The 21,226-nt window shown below is 45.7% G+C and overlaps 2 protein-coding genes and 1 non-coding gene across 3 annotated transcripts; 2 read left to right on the forward strand and 1 right to left on the reverse strand.

Moving 5' to 3' along the window:
- Nucleotides 1–29: 29 nt before the first annotated feature.
- trnae-cuc (transfer RNA glutamic acid (anticodon CUC)) lies at nucleotides 30–101 on the reverse strand. Its single transcript has one exon. It is a non-coding gene; the product is annotated as a tRNA-Glu (tRNA).
- A 468-nt stretch (nucleotides 102–569) lies between these two features.
- ice1 (KIAA0947-like (H. sapiens)) lies at nucleotides 570–10,641 on the forward strand. Its single transcript, XM_068736017.1, has 20 exons — nucleotides 570–784; nucleotides 983–1,041; nucleotides 1,437–1,581; nucleotides 1,699–1,775; nucleotides 1,866–1,903; nucleotides 2,035–2,117; nucleotides 2,269–2,345; nucleotides 2,443–2,480; nucleotides 2,568–2,650; nucleotides 2,750–2,786; nucleotides 2,950–3,006; nucleotides 3,128–3,211; nucleotides 3,342–3,706; nucleotides 4,506–6,902; nucleotides 7,528–7,696; nucleotides 7,875–8,035; nucleotides 8,924–9,114; nucleotides 9,236–9,336; nucleotides 9,431–9,529; nucleotides 9,810–10,641. The coding sequence occupies exons 1-20, from the start codon at nucleotides 695–697 to the stop codon at nucleotides 9,989–9,991; spliced, it is 4,533 nt and encodes a 1,510-aa protein (XP_068592118.1). The 5' UTR covers nucleotides 570–694; the 3' UTR covers nucleotides 9,992–10,641.
- A 1,213-nt stretch (nucleotides 10,642–11,854) lies between these two features.
- tent4a (terminal nucleotidyltransferase 4A) lies at nucleotides 11,855–20,271 on the forward strand. Its single transcript, XM_068736205.1, has 12 exons — nucleotides 11,855–12,723; nucleotides 13,337–13,460; nucleotides 14,887–14,933; nucleotides 15,169–15,289; nucleotides 15,494–15,601; nucleotides 15,692–15,820; nucleotides 16,014–16,227; nucleotides 16,376–16,502; nucleotides 16,614–16,717; nucleotides 16,849–17,033; nucleotides 17,281–17,418; nucleotides 17,608–20,271. Exons 1-12 carry the CDS (start codon nucleotides 12,014–12,016, stop codon nucleotides 18,040–18,042), a joined length of 2,442 nt encoding a protein of 813 aa, XP_068592306.1. The 5' UTR covers nucleotides 11,855–12,013; the 3' UTR covers nucleotides 18,043–20,271.
- The last annotated feature ends 955 nt before the right edge of the window (nucleotides 20,272–21,226 follow it).

Consider the following 21,226-nt stretch of genomic DNA (forward strand, 5'->3'; position numbering starts at 1 on the left):
ACCGATCATCCCGAACGAACAAAAGTGAGTTCCCTGACCGGGAATCGAACCCGGGCCGCGGCGGTGAGAGCGCCGAATCCTAACCACTAGACCACCAGGGACTGTTACAGGCGCATCTACCAATACTATCTAATATCAATCTAATCATAGACATCGTGTTAGTGAAGTGAAGTGAAATGCAACGCCATACTAAAGAGTAAGGTGTGTTTAACTAGGCCTCATACGCCGACTCAATACGGCGTTGTCCGGAAACAAAGCAGCCAATAGAGCTGTGCACCGTAGTGAGTAACGTCCGTGTAGACTCGAGGGTTACACTGCCCCTACTGGCCGCGACACGCTGTAGCGCGTAGGCCTTAAAAAACTGCCTGAAGCAAAATCCGAACGTCTGGAAACATCATGCTTCGGTCGACAAAAAAAATAAATACACAACTAAAAGCCTTTGTTGGTCATATTCAGTTGGAATCAACCCAGAACGTGAAAGTGATCACAGCGTAGCAAGACACATTTTATTTAGGTAAACCGGCATTTCACGGAGCTTCCCCCGTGGGGTCCTGGCTCCGGGTCCTTGGTCAACGTGGGAGACGCGAAAATGTGAAGTTTATTTTGGACCTGACTGGAATTCGTTTCACCATGGTCGCCAATTCATAAAACATAACAAAACGCCTGTCGGTGTTTCGGAGGAGTCTGTCTTACCATGATGCCGGGGGACAGCCATTTCAAGACGGCAGCAATCGCCGCGGACGCGGCGGTTGGAAACTGTCAAAACTGCCCAGTTTTGCACCAGGTCGGATCACCTTTCTACAGAAAAAGTCCGTTAAGAAGTTCCGCGTCGTCTTCGTAGACTGAACATAAACCGTCTACGACGTGAACCGGACTTAATGTGTAGTTTTTTTTTTAGTCTTATCAGCTCAAGTGAACGTCCTTGGTAATAATAAACGTCCCTGTTTGTTTTTGTTTTGCTTCTTCCCGTCTCTCGTTACAGAGCCTGACCGAATACGTGTCGTCATTTCTGGCCCTGAAACAGAAGATAACGGTTTCCGAGTGAGTGATAACGAGTTATAGTTGGTGTAAACTAGTTAATTTAATAATACAAAAAAATAAAATCTGTGTTTATGAATTTGTTCCCCAACGTGTCTTAACGTAACATTATTATCTATGGGAGTGTGTCTAAATATAACACTGGAGTGTATCCATGTGATTGTGATCGATTGTGTATAGCATAGTCACTCTATATCACTACTGTATCACTATTAACTGTTGTGTGACGCTAAATTGTTGGTCTGTTGACTCCAAATTACTTAAATAATCTCAATATTATATAACTATTATCTTCCTGTGCAGTTTATGAAGGATGCGTGCGCACAGACCGGCGTGTTCTCTCGCGCTGCATGCGGCTGGTTTTTAACACATCCCTGTTGTGGACATGTTTTATGCAGTGACACGATCGGGCTTCAGCAGCAGCTGGGAGAGCTGCAGATCAGACTGGTTACGCTGGAGAAAAAGACCGCAGATTATGAATCTGAATTGGAGAAAAAGACCGCAGATTATGAATCTGTCCAAGCGGAACTGGGGGAAAAGAAGGTTTGCATGTTCTCGGTAGAATCACATTTAAAGGATATTCCCTCTGATCGTAATAATGTATCCGTGTTCTAATTGTAGCGCTGATACAGTATTCACACTGTGCTTTATTTTCCATAGGGTGCTCTTAAAGCCTGTGGACAGATGTCTGAAGAGATGGACAAATTGAAGCAGCAAAACAGCAGGACAATGGCAGAGTGAGAGACAGTTATGTCACGACAGATCGTTATATTACTATGGTGTTACCTTTGTGGTAAAATGTTCACTGTTGTCTTCTCATCCCTCAGGAATAAGAAGCTTGAAGACCAGCTGAAGGATGTGGAAGGTACCTTGCATTCATTCACACGCTCTAACTATAACACGGGAAGAGAGTTGCATAATTTGTAAATAATAATAATATATTAATGTGTGTTAAAGGCAATGTTGATTTTGTCTAATTTTCTTTCGACCTCTAAGAACGGACAGAAGCACGGTTACTTGAAAATGCACGGCTGAAGAGGGAAAAGGCCGCCGTCGAAAACGATCTGCTGAAAACACAGGTAAGCTAAGAAGTGACCTCGAAACACACTTGAGTCTCTTCAATTCTGAATCTCATAACTGACAAGGAGACGCAAGCGTTGCGTGCTAAATGTAGCTCAGCAAACTTCATGATCTTTCTTCATATTTTTTTTTTAATTTTCACCTCTTCAGACATCTTTGAGGAAATCTCAAGCACAAGCGGATCAAGTTGAGAGATTGATCGAGGAGAACGCCAAGACAACGAGCGTGTAAGAAGTTGTACATTGATGGGAGTCGTGTCTGTGTCTTTTTGTGTCATTTAATAAAACCATGCTAAAAGTCCCCGCGTTGTTTCCTCCTCAACAGAAAGGAAAACCTTGAGAGTAAAGTCAGACTGCTTGAAGGTTAGTATTGAAAATTGGATTTCACACAACGGCATGTCTTGAATCTGTGTTTGTATTTAGCTGTACATATTTGTGTCTCTCTTTCAGATTCAGTTTCCAAGCAGAATCATCAAATATCCCAACTGACCAAAGATAAGATTCTGCTCGAGAGGAATGTTGACGACCTCAAGGTGCAGTAATGACCTTTTATGAATGGATATTTGGTGGAAGCCTTCCTTAAATACTGTTGAACTGACCTTTCTTTGTGTGTACTTTCAATTCATTTGCAGGTGAGACTGATGAACCTGGAAAGAGAAAGAAATAAAGGTACATTTACAAATACGGTGGTCTGTATATGTAGTTTTTTTTTTTGCTGTGGTCAAATCAAAATGTTTAAAATGATGTTCCAAAGGCTCTAATGTAAAGGACGCTTTTTCTGACTTAAAATTATATTTAAATTTGAAGCAACATCTGGATTTTCTCTCCACAGAGTATAGGAGCGCCTCAACTCAAGCACGAGCTCCTGAGGAGCCTAAAGTTGACAAAGGTATGCGATCCGCTTCGCTTATTATTCCTAACGTTAACTTGAGGAGCTCATCACATGCAGATTGTTGTCATTTTTTTTTTTTGTTCCGTCTGCAGCGTGTGATTGTTTGTCTGTTTTTCAGAAAAGTTCCAGATGCTGCTACAGAACCTGTGGGCATGTGTGGAACCTCAGCAGCGGCTCTCTGCCAACTCGTTGCACGTAGCTGGTGAGGCCCCACTAAGCTGTCTTGTATATCTCGTCTTCACTTTGAATACTTCAATCTTGTTTGTATTTCTTTCACCATTTTATTTTATTGCAATCCTCTCTTCTTTTTTTTTTTATCCTCGTAATTTCAGAGTCCGGGTCCAAACGAGTTCTACCCTGCTCCCCGCAAAACAGACCGCACCCTCATCCGAGCTACGCATCCCAGTCCGCGTCCCACAAGACCAGAGGACCCCACGGCCCCCCTGTGCAGACGAACGCCACCGTGACCCAGTTAACAGCCTCTCCTCGTGGGCACAAAGCCGTCCAGCAGCGAGCATCGCCGCAGTCAACGAGTGCCGTGAAGCGAACGGACTCTCCCAGAAAGAGCAGGCGGTCGCTCAAGGAGAACAAAAGCCAGGAGTCATCTGCTGACCTGGGCAGCTCCCAAGTGTCTGTTGGGAGGATACTGGCATTGTTCAAACCAATGCTTCCCTGCATATCGCCTCTACCGGATTTGGTGAGAATTCGGATACATTTCATGCAAAAAAATGCTTCTTTTATTTCCGACAAAAGCTTTGCGCGGGAATAGTGTTACCTGGGGGACCTCTATTCATTTGTAAGAATGTCGTCTGTGATCTTAATTCTTTGTCAGTAATTTGTCGAGTAAAAATTCCACCGCAAATTACCAGCCATGTTTAGACCTGTGCTTAATGTTCATGTTTAGATGAATGGTGGTTATTGCAAGTTACTGTGATCTCTTTATATAATTGATTCACAACGCAAGAATTTTTAGTGTAACCACAATTAATGAACAAGCTGTTTTAAAAGGACGTCACAGAAGATGGACCTGGTTTGTGTGGATCCACTAAAAGGCATTGAATTCATTATTCTAAAAGAAATAGGGCCTTAATTTGTATTAAAATGTCTTAAAGTCAAAAGTCTTAAAAATGCAAAGACATAGGAATTAGGATTATAGTTATTTTTCTTTTTTTTTCCTAACATTTAAATATAAAATCTCAAAATAATTAGTAACATATTTGTGAACATAGACTCAAGTCAATGTTACATTTATTCAAAAACGTTGAAAACACTTCCTGGATAGTGTATCATTGTGTGTTCATTGAATTATGACCAATTGAGAAACACACAAAACTCTGATGTTCTTTGTTTGATTTTGTGAATATACTTGTGATTAATATGTTAAATGGAATTCCAAAGTGGTCTTTTAAGCACTTGTCTTGCCTTCTGGTCCTGGTACCATGCTGGTTGTATCTTATTCCAAATGACATCCGTGTCTTCTCCTTTCTGTCGCGTAGGACACAGAGATGGACTCTATGGAGACGACTGATTGCGAAAAGGAAAACCATCCCAAACTCTCAGATGACGGCGTTCTTCATCCTCGAGAAGAGTCCCTCCTCATCACAACATCGGTAACGCGCCACTGTCCGAAATCTCCCGCACTGCCGGCGGAGGAGCCGGCGGAGGAGCCGGTGGTCACAGCACAGGAAGCGGAACACAAATCCAGTGAAAACGACTCCAAAGACTCGGGACGACGGGAGTCGAGTGGTTTTACGGAAATGACGGGCAAAAGTGGCCCAGATGGTGAGGAAATGCATCTCCAGAAACAGATGCTGTTTGAGCAGAACCCAGCAACTCTGCAATTAGTGTCCGCACCATCATCTCTATCCACATCAGACGTAACAGCTTTGGTTGAGGTCGTCTCGTTGACGACTGAAAGTCCAGAGCCGTCCCGCGGTGAAAATGCTGCCGGAAAGGCAAAGGAAGATCGGTCCGAGACGATTACAGAGATGGATGTTGACAGAAGCCCCGGTGACGTTACAGTCGCTCCTGATGGTGGAGAGGCGCCCAGAAATAGTAACACGACTGCACTCAATGAAGAAACGGGAAACGTACAGTTAGAGTCCTCGGTTACTTCAACAACATTCATTGACTCTGTCACAGATACGGAGGTTACAAATCCGGAACACGGGTCACAAATGGGAGCACGTCATCAGGACTATTGCGGTCTGGGACAGGGCCGTCCAGACCCCACTGTCGTCAAACCCCAGGAGACTAAAAGCTGTCTTAGCAAGGACACAGACGTGCCAGACGATGACCCCGGTTTGTCAAGCAGCGGCGATGGCATCGTCTCAAATAGAAGTGTTGAAGAAAGGCTTGAAAGCGAGGCTTCCGTAAAACCTCTCGGGGAGGAAGTTGGGAATAACGCACAAGGAGCTGGAGCAGTTGACGTCGCAGCTTCTCCCTCAGAGTCAAATGGTGATAACAGACCTCCGTCTCCACGGTTGACGATGGAAGATGATGAGTCCCGTGCTGACCGGGAGTCCGGTCAAGCAAATGTTGAAACTTCTTCAAAAAGGGATGTTGGCGAAGAGACATTGAACACTGAAATGCTAGCAGCTCTAGGGCCTCCCCTCTCTGACTCCAAAGAGACCGTCAACTGTGAATCTCTGAAAGAAAGTATACATTCGGCATGCAGGCAGTTGAGTCCTTTGTGTCTCTTACCCACTTTGGAATTGCAGGCTTTGCCTAATTTAGAGGAAGAAGGTGTCAAAGACCTGCTTCAGGACAGCAAAGACGCAAGTAACCACAAAGTGAGCCGATATAACTTGCGCTCCGTTAGTTCTACTACCTCGTTAAAGTGCGCCGCCGCCACAAATGGACAAAATATAGGTTTAGAGTCGTGTAAAAAACCAAGCCCTCGTGTGATTAGAGAGGAGGAACCTAAACCAGTGGCAGGTTCAACTGCGGCTCAACCCCCAGGATGCATTGGCCAAGTTCGCTCTGAAATGGGCCCTCCACTTCCTCTTCTCCTGACCCCCCTGAGCACGCCTCCGAAGGCGGGCAAATCGATCAACCCAAGGCAGGCTATCGGGAAACTGTCCTTTCCCTCGCCCATGGACAGATCGGCTTCGCCCACCACTCCCGTCCAGGCCCACCTGACGCCCGTAAACCAGCATCTGAGCTCCTCATCGTTAAACAGTCCACTCCCTCCAAACGGAGTCCCCTCATCGCCGCTTCAGTTCGGCTCCGCGACTCCAAAACATGCGGTGCCCGTTCCGGGCCGGCTGCCCGTGACGGCGATGAACTCCTCCCCGTCGTCTTCCTCCAGTCCGTCGCAGGAAAACTCCATGAGGATTCTCGACACCATGTACCCGGAGCTCTCGGCCCACGGCCGAACCCTGAGCATCCTCAGAGGCAACGTCGGTCTCAGCATCTGTTCAGCGGAGGGCGGAACGTCACCGACGGCAACCGACAGCCAGATGTCTTGCTTTAAAACCGTGAACTCAGCTTCAACGGCCTTCACCAAGACGGAGACGAGAGGAGCCAAAAGACAGGCCGCCTATCTGCCTCATCCTAAAAGCAGCAAATGTCTCCGGCTAGACGACTGCTCTCCTACGGTCAGTCGCTCGCAGGTGCCTTCCTCCTTCTCCTCCTCCTCCTCAAACAGTGGAGAGGAGACCACCTCACCCCTGACTCCGAGCATCACACCGCTCGAAAAGGAGACCACCTCTCCATCGACGACAGGCGCAGAGCAAAATCTTATAGTGAACTATTTAAAGAAGATTGAAAACCAGGCGTTTGATCTATTGCCTGTGATCCAGAGCCACCTGTACGTTGGTAACCTGCCCAAAAAGCCCGTCTTGAGAGACGAGGAGAAGGAGGTCATCTCTGAGATCTGCCGAAGCAGCTCGGTGAGTATTCTGCTTTATTGGGGCTTCTGTTGTGAACTTTCACTCCTGCCATTCAGCCGCTGACCCTTTAAATGCTCTAGAAACGTCTGTTCTTAAAAATCTTCCTTTTCAGTCTGTATTTTGCCAGACAAATCAAATTATTAACAGGATATTCAACCTTCGTTGCATGTAATACTAGACTTCTTTCTTTACAGGGCTTTTATACAAAGGCAATGAAGTAGTCCATACATATGAGATATGAGTTTACAGATCAGTTACGATCCCTCCTCGGCATTGTGGAGGTTGGTTAATGTTTTTTTTGCCAGACACACCGACAGTCCATGGGCACGTCTATGGGTTACACTCCAGGTCTTTGTGATTCCTCGCAGTTCATTTGGTTTGCACGCCCTCTGGCGTGTCAGAGAACAATGCAGCGCATAGAGCGTATAAACAAAGCTTAACGCCGGTTTGAAACGGTGAATGAATAAGAAACGGATCAAATAGAAACACCCGCGGTGACATTTTCGCTGCTCTCTGCAGGTTTTCCCGTCTGTAAAGACAAACTCATGAGATGAACTGTGTTCTTGTCAGGAGCCTGCGTCCATGTGAAATGAACTGTGCCGTGTTTTCTCACTCTTCTCTTCAGCTCGAGGCCGACGATGTGATTCTGTCCATCCTGAACAAGCTGAAAGCAGAGAACCGAGAGCTCAGCAGGAGCTACATGCAGGCCCTGTGTAGAGTGTACACCGGGGTCTGTAGACAGAGGGGGGACTGGGAGAAGGCTCACATCCTGGCCTACAGCCTTCTCACAGAAGGTCAGCAATGTGTGCCGTACTGAATGTCTCAAAGCCGTCACACACACACACACACACACACACACACACACACACACACACACACTCGATACAGATCAAGCCTTTTTGCTGAACTGTGAAGTCTGAAGCCTATATTTAATAACGCTTCTTCTTCCTCTTCCTTCTACCCCTACTGCAGATTTCCCAGACTCTGCAGAGCTGATCTTGTTCATGGTGACGACGTGGCCCAACGTCCTCTCACACCGTGGTTCTCTGTGCCAGGCGATACATGCCGTCACCAGACTGAAAGCGCCGGAGAACATCCTCGGCTGCCTTTCAGCATTCCTCGGTTGGGAGAAGGTGAAGTGTCTGTCGAGATGGGGCTCCTCATTTGTCACGCTGTGTGTGTGTGTGTGTGTGTGTGTGTGTGTGTGTGTGTGTGTGTGTGTGTGTGTGTACTCAACTCGAGCTTGTTTGATATATATGACTTCTATTGGGAGTGACTGGTACAAATATTGCTGTTATTGAATGTCATTTCTTTTGGTGCATACAGGTGCATCTCAATGAATTAGAATATCATCGAAAAGTTCATTTATTTCAGTAATTCAATTCAAAAAGTGAAACTTGTATTTTATATAGATTCATTACACACAGGGTGATATATTTCAAGCATGTATTTCTTTTCATTTTGATGATTATGGCTTATGGCTCAGAAAATGTGAATATTGTGACGAAGTTCAATGTTGTAGACTCGTGGTGTCACACTCTGATCAGTTAGTGAACTCAAAACACCTGAAGCTTTCCTGAGCCTTTGAATGGTCTCAGTCTGGTTCAGCAGACTACACAATCACGGGGAAGACTGCTGACTTGACAGTTGTCCAGAAGACAGTCATTGACTCCCTCCACAAGGAGGGGAAGGCCACCAAAGGTCATTGCTAAAGAAGCTGGATTTGGAAATCAAGGTCCCAGAGTCTGGAGGAAGAGCGGAGAGGCAAACGATCCAGGCTGCTTGAGTACCAACACCTGGTTTAATGAGCACGGTATCACTGATTGATTGGCCAGCAAACTGGTATTGGAACTGGATATTCTATGTCATTGAGATGCACCTGTATACTGTTTGATTTCCAACCCGTGTGACCGTAGTTAACAGTCGGTTCGTTGTCTTTATGGAGTCTCCTGTCTCATTTGTACCCTCTCAAGTTCAGTAGAGCGATCCCTCTAAAGCCGCTTGTCTCTGTATTGCTGCAGAGTCCTCCCCGTGACGTCGACGAGCTGATCTCCAGAACGCTCTCTGATGTTCGGTCCGGGTCGAGCCCGTCTTTCACCGCACATCGTCGCTACGGGCTCGACCTCGGGACCGAGGCGTGGCAGAATATCTTCACGCTGCAGCTCCTTTGTACGCACAAGAAGTGGAAGTGGACCTATGATCATTTATTGAGGTATGTTATTGCTTCTAACTTAATTCACTGTTGTCTTTCAAACTAAATAAGTCATCTTTGTAAAGCCTGGTTAAAGACATGACTCGCGTCCCGTGTTGATCCGTTATTTTTGCCTTGTCAGCAAGGAGTTGTGGCCGTTAATGAACGCTTGGGTGACCCAGCCCAGAGGACAACAAGCGCCCGTCTCTGATGTGACCGTCGCCGCCGTGCTCCGGCTCATAGGTCAGCGGCTTTGATCTTTGGCTTGGGTGTCGACCGTGACCTGAAAAGATGTTGTCATTCAAAGATAATGTCGTTATCTTTTTGTTTTAAATAGGACGCCTCGGTCAACGGGGACTCAAAGAGAGGTGCGTTTCCTCTGTGGTAACTGTCGCCAACGTCATCAACACGTTCGGTAGGCACGGACACGCTGAAGGTATGAAATACGAGAACCCTCGGTCAACACAGACTCCTTGCTTTACGGTTCTCTATATCTTTCCCATGTGTGGGCACACGACTGCTTACATGTGTATTTAAACTGACTCCAGTGTTTATATTTCAAGCTGGCATTTTCAAGTATCTTTGAGTGTTTGTATTTATTTGTCATAATTGTGCCAAATATATTAAAAAAGAATGATGTGAAAGGGAAATCCATCATCCAGCAGTTATACTTCCAGAAGGAGTCTAATCTTACCGTGTTCACCCCCCCCCCCCAGGTGTGCCATGGGAGGTCCAGTTAGCAGCCGTCTACTGCATCTACGACCTGTCTCCCTGCAATCCCAAGCAAGCCCTGGATGCTCTGGCAGAATGGCGAGGAGAAACGTCTCAGAGCGTCCCTCCTGCAGTTGCTAGCTGCATTAACCAGTTAGCTTCTGTCTGCAGACAGGCGTTGAGCTGAGAAAGAGAGAGAGACACACACACACACACACACACACACACACACACACACACACACACACACACAGACACACACTGCATTAATCCACATGGACATGCATGTGAGGCTGTTCCTATGTTGAAGACGGGGTGGAAGAAATTATGCAAAAGCTCAAAGTGAATTTGAACTTGCTGAGTGGCAGCCTGTGACGTGTGTCAGGTTCTGTGCTCTTCTTTAATACACGGTGCCTGGAGGTTGATATTCAGTCCTGAATTTAAATGTGCTGTCAAAGACAGTCAAACGTTTTAGTTTTTTGTTATGTGCACTTCTACTTTAACATCAATACATTATTTCAATGTACTCTGATTTTGTAGCAAATTTGTCCTACTTTTTTTTTTATTGTTGGAGACATTTAAAATAGGTTTTCCTAACGTTTTAGCTGCCCACACCCTGTAATAAAGGCACTGGCTTAACTCCCTGCCTTTCTTTGCTGTACTCAGGTATCGCTCTAAAATGTTGTAAAGTATGTCGGCCTACATGTGTTCTGGTATCATTGTGGCGCTACTGTACATGTTTCTTCATTCAAGTGTTTGTAAATATGACGTGTCGTCGTTTGTATGAATGAAAAAATAAGATTGCCACAGTAAATGTTTTGTACAGTTTAACGTTTCAGAGGTTATTTAACTTTTTCAAATTAAAATTTCTACATATTGAAAAAAATTATGTCTGTTTTGGTGCATTCTCTCCTCACCTGTCTCAATGCAATACATTCTAAAGCCATGAAACTGGTTATAAGGTAATACAATTATTTATATATATATATATATATATATATACACACACGCACACACACACACACACACACACACAGACTGCAGTTTATACCTTATGGATCACAGTCATTAACCACAACAGAACAATTCACATAAGAATTTGGTGATGAAGGCAGCGTATAATGATCCAGACAAATTACTTCAACTATCACGTTTTATCCATCCTGCCCGGTCTGATTTATGAAAAATGTTGAAACACTTTAAAAGCAACAGTTTCCGGGGCCAGCCATCCTTCAAAATAAAAGCTCAAACCCCACATTAAAGACATACAACGTCAACGTATTCAGAAACGGCTCCATTGGCCAAGTACGTGTGAGTGTACAAGGAAGTTTACTGTCGATGTACTGTCACGGAAACGAACATAATTAAAGACAAGGACAACAAAGCTGAACGAGGTACCTAATACCAATGTCAAGAACACATTTCTTTTGATATATTATTACAATGTAAAAGGACATGGAAAGGGTATTATTATGACTGTAAAAAAAAAAGCAAATAATAATAAAATCCAGAATAAGAAACGGTTTCAGACAAGTATTAGGAGTTTGAAATACATTCTCAAACTAGGAGAGTTGCACTTCCTTTCAAAACCCAATCATCAATAAAATAAATAGATACATTAACATGACTTATCAATATTGCAGAGGTGGAAAGCCATATTTCCCAATGTGAATATGCATGAATCTTTTGGAAAGATATTTGTAGTAAAATACAGTACATCTAAAATATCATTAGTTTTATTGTTAGTCAGTTTTTGACACTATTTGATCATACATGAATACATTGTATCAAAATAAAAGTATATTTGTACTCATTTGTAATAGTGTCTTTGGTGTGTTGTTTGATGTGATCGTTCAGAGATAAAAAAAAACAAACAAACATTTAAAATAGTTCAGCTTCCGGTTAGTCTGGCCTGCACGTGGTGGACTTGACGCATCTTTCAGTCTCGAGGGGTGTGTTCAAAGATTTAAATCCCTCACACATGCGTAGACGCCGATCCGTGCTGCTGGGTGCGCCATATTGGCTGACTTACATGGGGAGTGGAGTTGGACGAGCCGCTTGAAAAACCGAACCAGTTTCTGGACGCGAAGCATTGCGATGATAACAAGTAAATTAACGCCGTAGGATTTATTTGTTTGCTTGAGTGCAACGTTTTTAATTTGCTCGCCATTTTCCCCGCGAAGAGGTTTTCTCGACTGACTCGAGTCCAATGGATCCCAGGACCGCTTGGATCCAGCCGGAGCAGAAGGGACCTGCCAATTCCCTGTGGATGCACATTTGGGAGACCTCTCAGGGATTCGGAACAAACTCCGGCGTCGACAACCGCCTTCACCACCAACGCAACTTTGCGGCGCAAAACGCAAACTCGGCGGAGTCTAACGGCGAGTGTTGCAAAAACGTCGCGGTGCCGCCGGGGTGTGTGTTTGGGAAACTGCCGAAGCGAGACGGCGGCGGCGGAGAGAGGGGGAATGTCCGGAGGAAGGGCTCGTTGTCGCCGTCCTCTTCCTCGCTGGACTCGGAGGCCGAGAGCTCCTCGCCCTCCGGCTCCTCTCTGCAAATCGATAATTTGAACGTCGCAGAGGAGGCCAGCCGGTTTTTGCACTACGGCGAGCGCGAGTTGAACGAGAACAACCTCCGGCGGCAGTGTCCCCCTCCGCCTCTTCACGCCGCTCAGCAGCACTGTCGCAGCATGCAACAATCCGGCGGCCACACCCCCACCGGGACGAAAAACCAGCACGGGAGCAAGCAGCAGCAGCAGCAGCAGCATCAGTCCCATTCATCCGGCCGCAGGAGGCATCTGGACAGAGCCAACACGTTCCACGGCATCAACCCGCTCCTGTCCCACGGCTGCAATGGACACCATGTAGACTCTTCTTGTAGCCTGTGGAAGACCAGGCGGTACAGCCCTGGCATCAATGGGTGAGACTATAGCAGAGGGCTTTATTTATAAAAAAAAAAAAAAAAATGGAAGTTATTAAAGGAATTCCTCCAGGTCAAGATGAGCAGTGGTTGAAGCTCACTGCTGCATGTATTGTAAGGGGAAATGTTTGAATATGGATGAAAAATATTCAAAATTATCCCCTTTTTTCTCTCCATTTTCGTTGTAGTGTATATACCTGAAGCTATGTATTCTAACAGAAAACAATATGTGTCGTGTTCTCAAATAAAACTCTGGATGTATTTGACCTAACTTACCCACTTGAATGTATTAGATGTTCATGTCAGTCATAAGTTAACTTAAGTCACTGTGAGCACAGATGCTTTTGAGACACACATCAATGTTCCCAGTGCTTCAAACATTTCCTTTTTAGTGTTACCAGCAGTGTAGTCTTCAGCAGGCCCAGGCCTCATCCATACCTCTTTATTCTTCCTCTAATACATCCATCAGTACCATCCATTGTCGTACTGTACAGCACTGATCACAGCTCTCTCTCTCTCTCTCTCTCTCTCTCTCTCTCTCTCTCTCTCTCTCTCTCTCTCTCTCTCTCTCTCTCTCTCTCTCTCTCTCTTCTCCCCCCCCCCCCCTTCACAGTCTCCATGAAGAAATCGTGGACTTCTTCAACTTCATGTCACCGCGACCAGAGGAGGAGGCCATGAGGAGAGCTGTGGTGAACAGAATAGAAAGTGTCATCAAGGACATGTGGCCCACGGCGCGGGTGAGTGTCGGCGGACCTTGGACCCGGTACCCTCCTCCTGGCCCCACGCAGCGTGTCACACTGTGACCCGTCCTTATTTTGAGTCGGTTCTGTGAGCTTCCTGCTGCAGCACGTTTTTTGTTCTTTTTAGAGCGATGGTAAAAGAGACGACTGACTCTTAAAGTAGGCGCTGGCGTTGTAGTGGACTGGTGTGGCGGTCGCTCTCATCGGGAGTCACACGAGGGGAAACAGAATATTACCACTTCTCTTGTCAACCCAGTAAAGAACCACAGAACTTTTAGTTTATACGTCCATTTCAAATACACAATGCTGTAAAAAGCGCCTGTGGAGTTGCCATTTTAAAAAGTGAGAGTTTATTGATGACCCCTGGGGTTTACGGGTCAGATGTTTAACCCCTTATGAGCCAGAGTGCACCGAGACAATACACACACACACACACACACACACACACTACAGGCTTTTACTGCCATTTTAGAATTCATTTCTACATCTGGGTTTTTCATTAAGCTTTCTTTACCATCAACATTTTGTCTCTGATTTGCAGCTTTATGTCCTTACGTAAGCTTTGTTTTTAATACGGCATTTTATTTGTTTTATGGAGTCAGGTTTATTGCTCTGAGCTGTCGGGGCTTCTTTAAATCAGCAGTGTCGTGTCTGGAGGTTTAAGTTGTCACTTGTGTTCACAAAGTAGCATTGGTGCATTATTTTTCCATTGTATGTTGGCACCAGAGTGTACTTTGTAATAAATATCATTTCTTTTTGGTTACCGTGATAAACGTTTTGAGCTAATCATAGCCCAGACGCGTCCCACTGGGCCTCGCTGTCCTCTAAAGACCACTTTGTGTTCCTCTTCCATGCGGTGGCGGTGCTAATGTTTGTAGTGGGCTTTGGTCCCTGAATAGAAAATGTGTTGTTCGTCACTAGTGGACATAAGTCCACAGTCAGAAATAATATGTCCTACCAGGACACAGCAGTAGCACTGCCTGTGTTCTACAGAGACCAGCGTGTTCTTTAACGTTAGGCTTCAGACTAACGCAGAATTAAACTTAACAATAATACAGACTTAGTCGTGCTCAATCGTACATCGGACGGGTGATCCGATGTATGATTGAGCATGACTCAGCAGTATTTAATCTGTAGTTTTGTATTATTTTGAGAACTGCTTATGAACTTGTTGATATTTAACAAGTTCAGTAACGTCTACTCAACCTATTGGCTTACTGCTGATCATCAGTGAGGACTTTCAGACATATTTTAATAGACTTCTAACTATTACTGTGCGTGTTTTGTCTCTTAGTGTTGTTCTCTCATGACCTGTTGCTTTGGTGACACACACACACACACACACACACACACACACACACACAGGTCAAAGTGTTGTGTTGTGTTAAATCAGGCTTGTATTTCTTTGTCTTGGACCCTGCAGGTGGAGATATTTGGCAGCTTCAGCACAGGACTTTATCTTCCATCAAGGTAATATTTGTTTTTTTTTCCTACAGTCTGACCTTTTTTTTTATATGGGCCTGTTTTGAATTGTCTCATTAAAATGCACTTTTTTATTTATTTTTATTGCACAGCCTTTCCCAGAAACCTCGGATTAAGTTACACAATGTAAAACTAGACTTTTAAAGTTGCCTCTGCGTGTTCACGGGGAAACTTAAGAAATGAACGTGTCACGGTACAAAGTACTCTGTGTTTCTGTCCTCAGTGACATTGACCTGGTGGTGTTTGGAAAGTGGGACCATCCCCCACTGCAGGAACTAGAACAAGCCCTGAGGAAACACAATGTGGCCGGGCCGTATCCCATCAAGGTCCTCGACAAAGCGACAGTAAGTCACCAGGAGAGAGCTGACTCTGTCTGTTTGTAATTTGTTTTACCTTGAGAACCCACACCAGCAGCTTTAAATCTAATGTTAGGTCCTAGCTAACGACGTAACAGAAGATCTTCTCTCAGTTAGTTCATTATGAATCATGAAACCTACCTTTTTTTTATTTTTGGATTGACTCCAATTGACTCTTTGACCTGTCCTCAGGTGCCAATCATCAAGCTTACCGACCATGAAACGGAGGTGAAAGTGGACATCAGCTTCAACGTGGAGACGGCTGTTAAAGCAGCGCAGTTCATCAAAAGCTATCTCAAGGTAACCCTTTCAACGCTGGACGTCTTCGGCACAAACGTGGCCGCCTTCCTTTTTTGTTTCTTACGTTTTTTCCGTCTTTCTGTCTCGTAGAAGTACACGGTCCTGCCGCCTCTGATCTTCGTCCTGAAGCAGTTCCTGCTGCAGAGGGATCTGAATGAAGTCTTCACTGGAGGGATCAGCTCTTACAGCCTCATTCTAATGGCTATCAGCTTCCTGCAGGTACACAAACTGTGTGGAAACGCTGTCTTGACTGTTGAAAACACTGCAAGTTTTGTCATAATTATTCCAATTTTTGTTTGTCAAATCAACTGAAAAGCTTGAAATTCCGTGTGATAGGAGTAAAAGTAGTGTTTATTTGTGGTCTGTTGTTTTGTGTGGTGCTGAAATGTCAATATTTCATACTTCTAATCAGTTACACCCTCGAATCGACACACGACGTTCCAACATCAACCTGGGCATTCTGCTGATCGAGTTCTTTGAGCTGTATGGACGCGATTTCAACTACATGAAGACCGGCATCAGGGTGAAAAACGGGGGGGCTTACCTGTCCAAGGAGGAGACGCTCAAAGCCATCGGGAGTGAAAACAGGCCGTCCATGCTCTGCATAGAAGACCCAATACAGCCAGGTCAGAACAGATGGAGGGACGCGACTCTCTTGTGCCTACATGGCTAGAGCTGTTCTACGTCTCACCGGAGCTTAAACACCGCCTGTTCATCCATGTATCGTACCGTCCGCAGTAATCTCCATATCTTTCCATTGTTTGATCGCCTCAGGGAACGACGTCGGCAGGAGTTCGTATGGTGTTTTGCAAGTCAAGCAGGTGTTTGACTTTGCCTACATGGTGCTGAGTCACGGCGTGTCTCCTCTAGCTCGCGCTTACCCCAACAAAGAGTACGACAGGTCGGTTTCTCAATGAACTGAGATCACTTCTTCACTTCTGCGTTCTCTGAGCACGAGTTCTGAATGCGTGTTCCGGTTGCATTATGGACCGCTCCTCTGTCTGTGTTGCAGTACTTTAGGACGCATCATCAAAGTCAGCCCGGAGGTGTTGGCCTACAGGGAGTGGACAATTAAGAAGTGGGGAGCCAAGCAGTACGCCAAGCACGAGAACCATGGTAACCTTTTTTTGTATTGGTTCGAGGAAAATGTGACAAAATGCCCCCCCCCCCCCCCCCCCCCCCCCCTTAAGGCGTCGGGGTTATGTGTGATGCTGAGAGGAACGTTCACCCGTAGTATTGTGTCCTAGATGTAGGGACCTGTGAGCGGGACCTCGCCAGGCTGATGCTGGTTTCTGTGGAGGATCAGAGAGACGCTTCCTCCCCCCTCAGCGCCGACTCCCTCTCTCCTTCTCCAGTCTTCCTCCCCAGCCCTCAACACCACTCGTCATCGTCCTCCGCATGCTCGCTCTCCTCCTCCTCCGGAAGTGACATAGTAAGGCCGAAGGATGTTTTGTCTACCATTTACTAGATCGGTGGAGTTCAGCCATCCCCTGTTCATTTCATTAGCTTTCATGCAATCGCAAAGATCTTTGTCAGAATAACGGGATTATAGCAACTGCCGTCATTTGTCTATTTTCTCGTGTGTGTGTGTGTGTGTGTGTGTGTGTGTGTGTGTGTGTGCGTGTGCGTGCGTGCGTGCGTGCGTGCAACTTTGTAAAACTGTACATCTCTTTTTCCAGGAGTCTGATTCTCCCCCTTGCAGTAATACTGCTATCCAGCTCCACCCTCTCACCCTGGCTTCAGTCCATTCAGTCATCCAGATGGCTGCTGACCTGAGGGCCACTCATCCAGCAGGCTTTATCCACCCCTCGCCTCAGGTTGGTGTCATTTTTAATTTTTTTTTGTCCCCTTCTACAGGTTGCAGTATGAACCTTCACTAACATTTTTTTTCGTCCCAATTCAAACCGTGTAAAAGTGTTTTTAACGTGGGCATAGCAACTGTTGTTGCAAAATCTTAATTGCAGCAAAAGTGCATGTTCTACTTCTTTCTGTTTTTTAATTTTTAGGTGCAGATGTCTCTCCCAGAAAACCTCACCATCCCCTCGCTCGCCGATTGCCAGTTCTACCACGAAAACCCCCCTTCGATCGGCGTCGTGCATCGTCACATGTCGCAAGCGGCCCACGTCTCCCAGCACGCCAACACCACGAGCCCCCTCCACCAGCTGCACCACCCTCAGATGGGAGGGCATCACAGCCACACGTACGCCATGAGATCCAATTCCCATGGCTCACTTGAGCCGCACAAAGTCGGCTTCAAGCACAACCAAGGTGGAAGCCTCCAAGGTCAAAACCCCTCTCACGGTAACTTCAGCCCCCCGCGGCGGTTTGTCCCCCAGGGTCATAACGCGGCACCGGGTTTCAGGAACCAGCAGCAGTACAACCGGAACACCTGGCGGCGCAGGAAGAGGGACAATCTTCCCGCTCTTAACCAGAGCAGATGAGAGACGTGTACGACTCGACTGGCAGCGTGTTTTTTTTTTTGTTTTGTTTTTTTGGTTTCTTTTTAAGGCCTCACTCGGCCCATCATGAGTCTTGGAGCTGTGAAGCGTTCATGACACAGCTGTTTTGTTTTGTTGCTGGAGGCTCTCAGAAACACGCCTTCTTTTGTCCCGGAACTCACAAGTCAACCGAAGTCGTCTCCGAAGGCGTCGGCCGATTGCTCCCCGCTGGCTCTTGTGCAAAGCACTAAGTGACGCTGCGAGGCTCCTGCAGGTGAAGGCGAAGTCTGAACTGCGCTCCATTTTGTTGACGTCGGCCTGACGACGGTCGGAGGCCCTCTTCCTCTAAATCTCATGCACACCAGCAGGGACTTTGAGTTGGATTACTGATTCCCGCACTGCGTCTTGCTCTTCTTCCCAGCAGCTGAAGACTCCGGCTGGTTGGCTAAAGAGTTCGGTCAAGTATCGAGTCTCCATGCAACTTGAAAACCTTTTTTACGAAGCAACATCATGTGCCATAGCATTGAACTGATTAGCAAACCTGGTCTCTCTTGAAGTTTTGACTCATATTGGGCCTTTTTTTTTGTTGTTGTTGTTGTTGAGGTTTTTGGGCTCATCTGGTCTTCTGAATGCGACTCCCTATCGGCTGTGATTCAGAGTTCTGACGGCTCGGACTATCCTCCACTAATTGTACCCTGGACCGGAGCGAAGCACTACCTTTCTACCTATGCAGCGCAACGCTGACTCGATGTTTTTGGTGTGACGGCACAAAACGGACCTTGTCTCAAGTGCTTAAACTGTGATGACTTGTCTGAATGTACCAAATGTTTCTCTTCTGTCTGTCGGTCATTTGTTCTTTTGTTTTTGTCACTTGGGGCTTCTTTTTGTTTGTTCACATTGGCACTATTATGTTTTTGTACTGTAAACATTGCCACCTTATTTTATGTTTGTTGCGTTCATGTGCAATAATTGCTTTTATTTAATTTATGTCACAATTTAGGTTTTATTTTAGTGGTTGTCCCCACTATAAGTTTGCTTTTTTTTTATTTGTAGACAACATTGATCTGTGCAATAGATGGATTTAAGGGCCTTGTGTGTGTGTGTGTGTGTGTGTGTGTGTGTGTGTGTGTGTGTGTGTGTGTGTGTGTGTGTGTGTGTGTGTGTGTGTGTGTGTGTGTGTGTGTGTGTGTGTGTGTGTGTGTGTGTGTGTGTGTGTGTGTGGGGGGGGGTGAGAGTTTGTTTGTGTGCATGTATGTACAGCTTTCCAACAGAAGGGGGAGCTATGGCAAAGCAACATGAGAAATGTGCCAAAAATGACATGATTTACCGTTACATAACGATCACTTGAAATTTTGCGAACTGCCTGTCCAAATGTCTCATCACCACTCTGCTCCTATCACTTATTTGTTCTTCTGTAGTCGAATTTTATTTGGGTGCGTTTCCTCCTGATGGGCCGAGGCTGTACTGGAGAAATGCCCCTTTTTTTATTTGTTTTATTTTTTAGCAGTGTTTACTCGTGTCATTTCACAACTAGTTGGTGCTACTTATTACCAGCAACGTGCATTTTCTGCCTTATATCTCCCCTTTGATTCTGTTGAAGCAACAGGTTAACTGCCTTCTTAAATGACCAAATTCGCCCTGTTTTCCCCCGTACGTAGTCATCTCTCTGTTCCCTTCGTTTCTATGAGCACTGCCGGGTTTACTTGGCTTTTATTTTTTTACAACCAGCTTCTAGTCGTGTGTTCCAGGAGTAGATTCCTGCGGCAGTCAATGATTGTTAACATTAACATCACGTCACATTTATTCTTTTTTTTTTTTTTTTTTTTTTAATTCAAAGGTCATAATTATAAAAGGCAAGAGGTCCCTCCTCTCCCGTATTTATAGTCAGCATTTCTACATCCCGTCAGCCGAGGTGTGAACCCTCCAGAATGTCCACAGCGATCCGGAAGGGGACTCGAGCCCGGGCCGTCGCAGATCCACCGGTACTGACCGGTTTGGTGGCGCCATTAACCGAACCCCATTTGGTGACGGCCGTGTGTTTTTAGAAGTCTGTGATCGTTGCAACACGATGGCCTCGACGCGACACCGCTGGCATTATACCGCCGCTTTTACCACGCCCTCTAGAGGACGATCGATGCGTTGTTACATCGTAGTGCAACAAACCAAATCCCCAGCTCCAGTGTGTGTAGTTGAGGATGGATTATGTGTAAATGGCTGACATATAGATGTATACCTTGGTTTTTTTTTATGTAAGTTTTTCTATTTTTTTAATAAACATTTTAAAACTCCATTTCCAGTTTAGTCTCTGCAATGTGTTAAATCCACGCTTGATCTTTTTATATGGCTGCATATGAAATGTCCATGTAAAGTATGAGTGATGCTATTGTTCTGAAGTTTCTACTTCTGGTGTTTATTGATACAGTTTCCATTTGGTTGTCTTACTGTCTAGTTCTGGAGAAGTACCACACGGCTACCCACGTTCTCCTCGTTCTAGATCCTGCTGTACTTTTGGGTTCCACACAGTAAGGGACACTTGGAGCAGCACCCTCGCTCATCTGGTGTAGTTCCTCCTGCTCTCTGATGGGGGCGCTGGTGGATCGTCGCTCGGGTTCAGCTGCGTCTCATCCATTACCTTTCAGGTTGTCAACTCGGTGCAGAGAAGTAGAATGTGACGGAGAAGAGGGCTTCAACAAAAATCCTCTGAAAGTTCAATCATGGAAGGGTTAGTGGCTGGAACGGTTGTCATTTTATTCCAATTAAAACCGGGGGGGGGGGGAGGAAGAGTGTCCTTACTGAGACCCCTTTTAGCCTTTCTTGACTCAAAACAGCTGAGTAAGGCTCTACACTATTGGATCCAGCCTCCGTGTTCATCCACTTTCTTGGATCAGTCTTCCTTAATGATTAAATGGAAGCGATATTTTGGCGCAGGTTGCAATTCATAATTTTGTTAAAAGCTGGCACTTTTGTTCCTGACGGATATAAAAACCAGATTAGACCGTCGGGGAAGATCATTGATCTCGAATTAAAGATCCACAGTCCTCAACCCAGGAACCGGTCCCGTCAGCATCCACATGAGTAATCCAGTTGGCGCTCCTGCGCGGCGGCGGTCGGTCTTTACATCTTCGGTGTTACGACAGGGTGTTTATATTTAAATGCACGTCTGTCTCCACGAGATGAAGCCCACGCA

Source organism: Cebidichthys violaceus, unplaced genomic scaffold (genome assembly GCF_023349555.1).
Source record: "Cebidichthys violaceus isolate CVI_PGR_0920_01 unplaced genomic scaffold, fCebVio1.0.p SCAF_7, whole genome shotgun sequence".
Lineage (NCBI taxonomy): Eukaryota > Metazoa > Chordata > Actinopteri > Perciformes > Stichaeidae > Cebidichthys > Cebidichthys violaceus.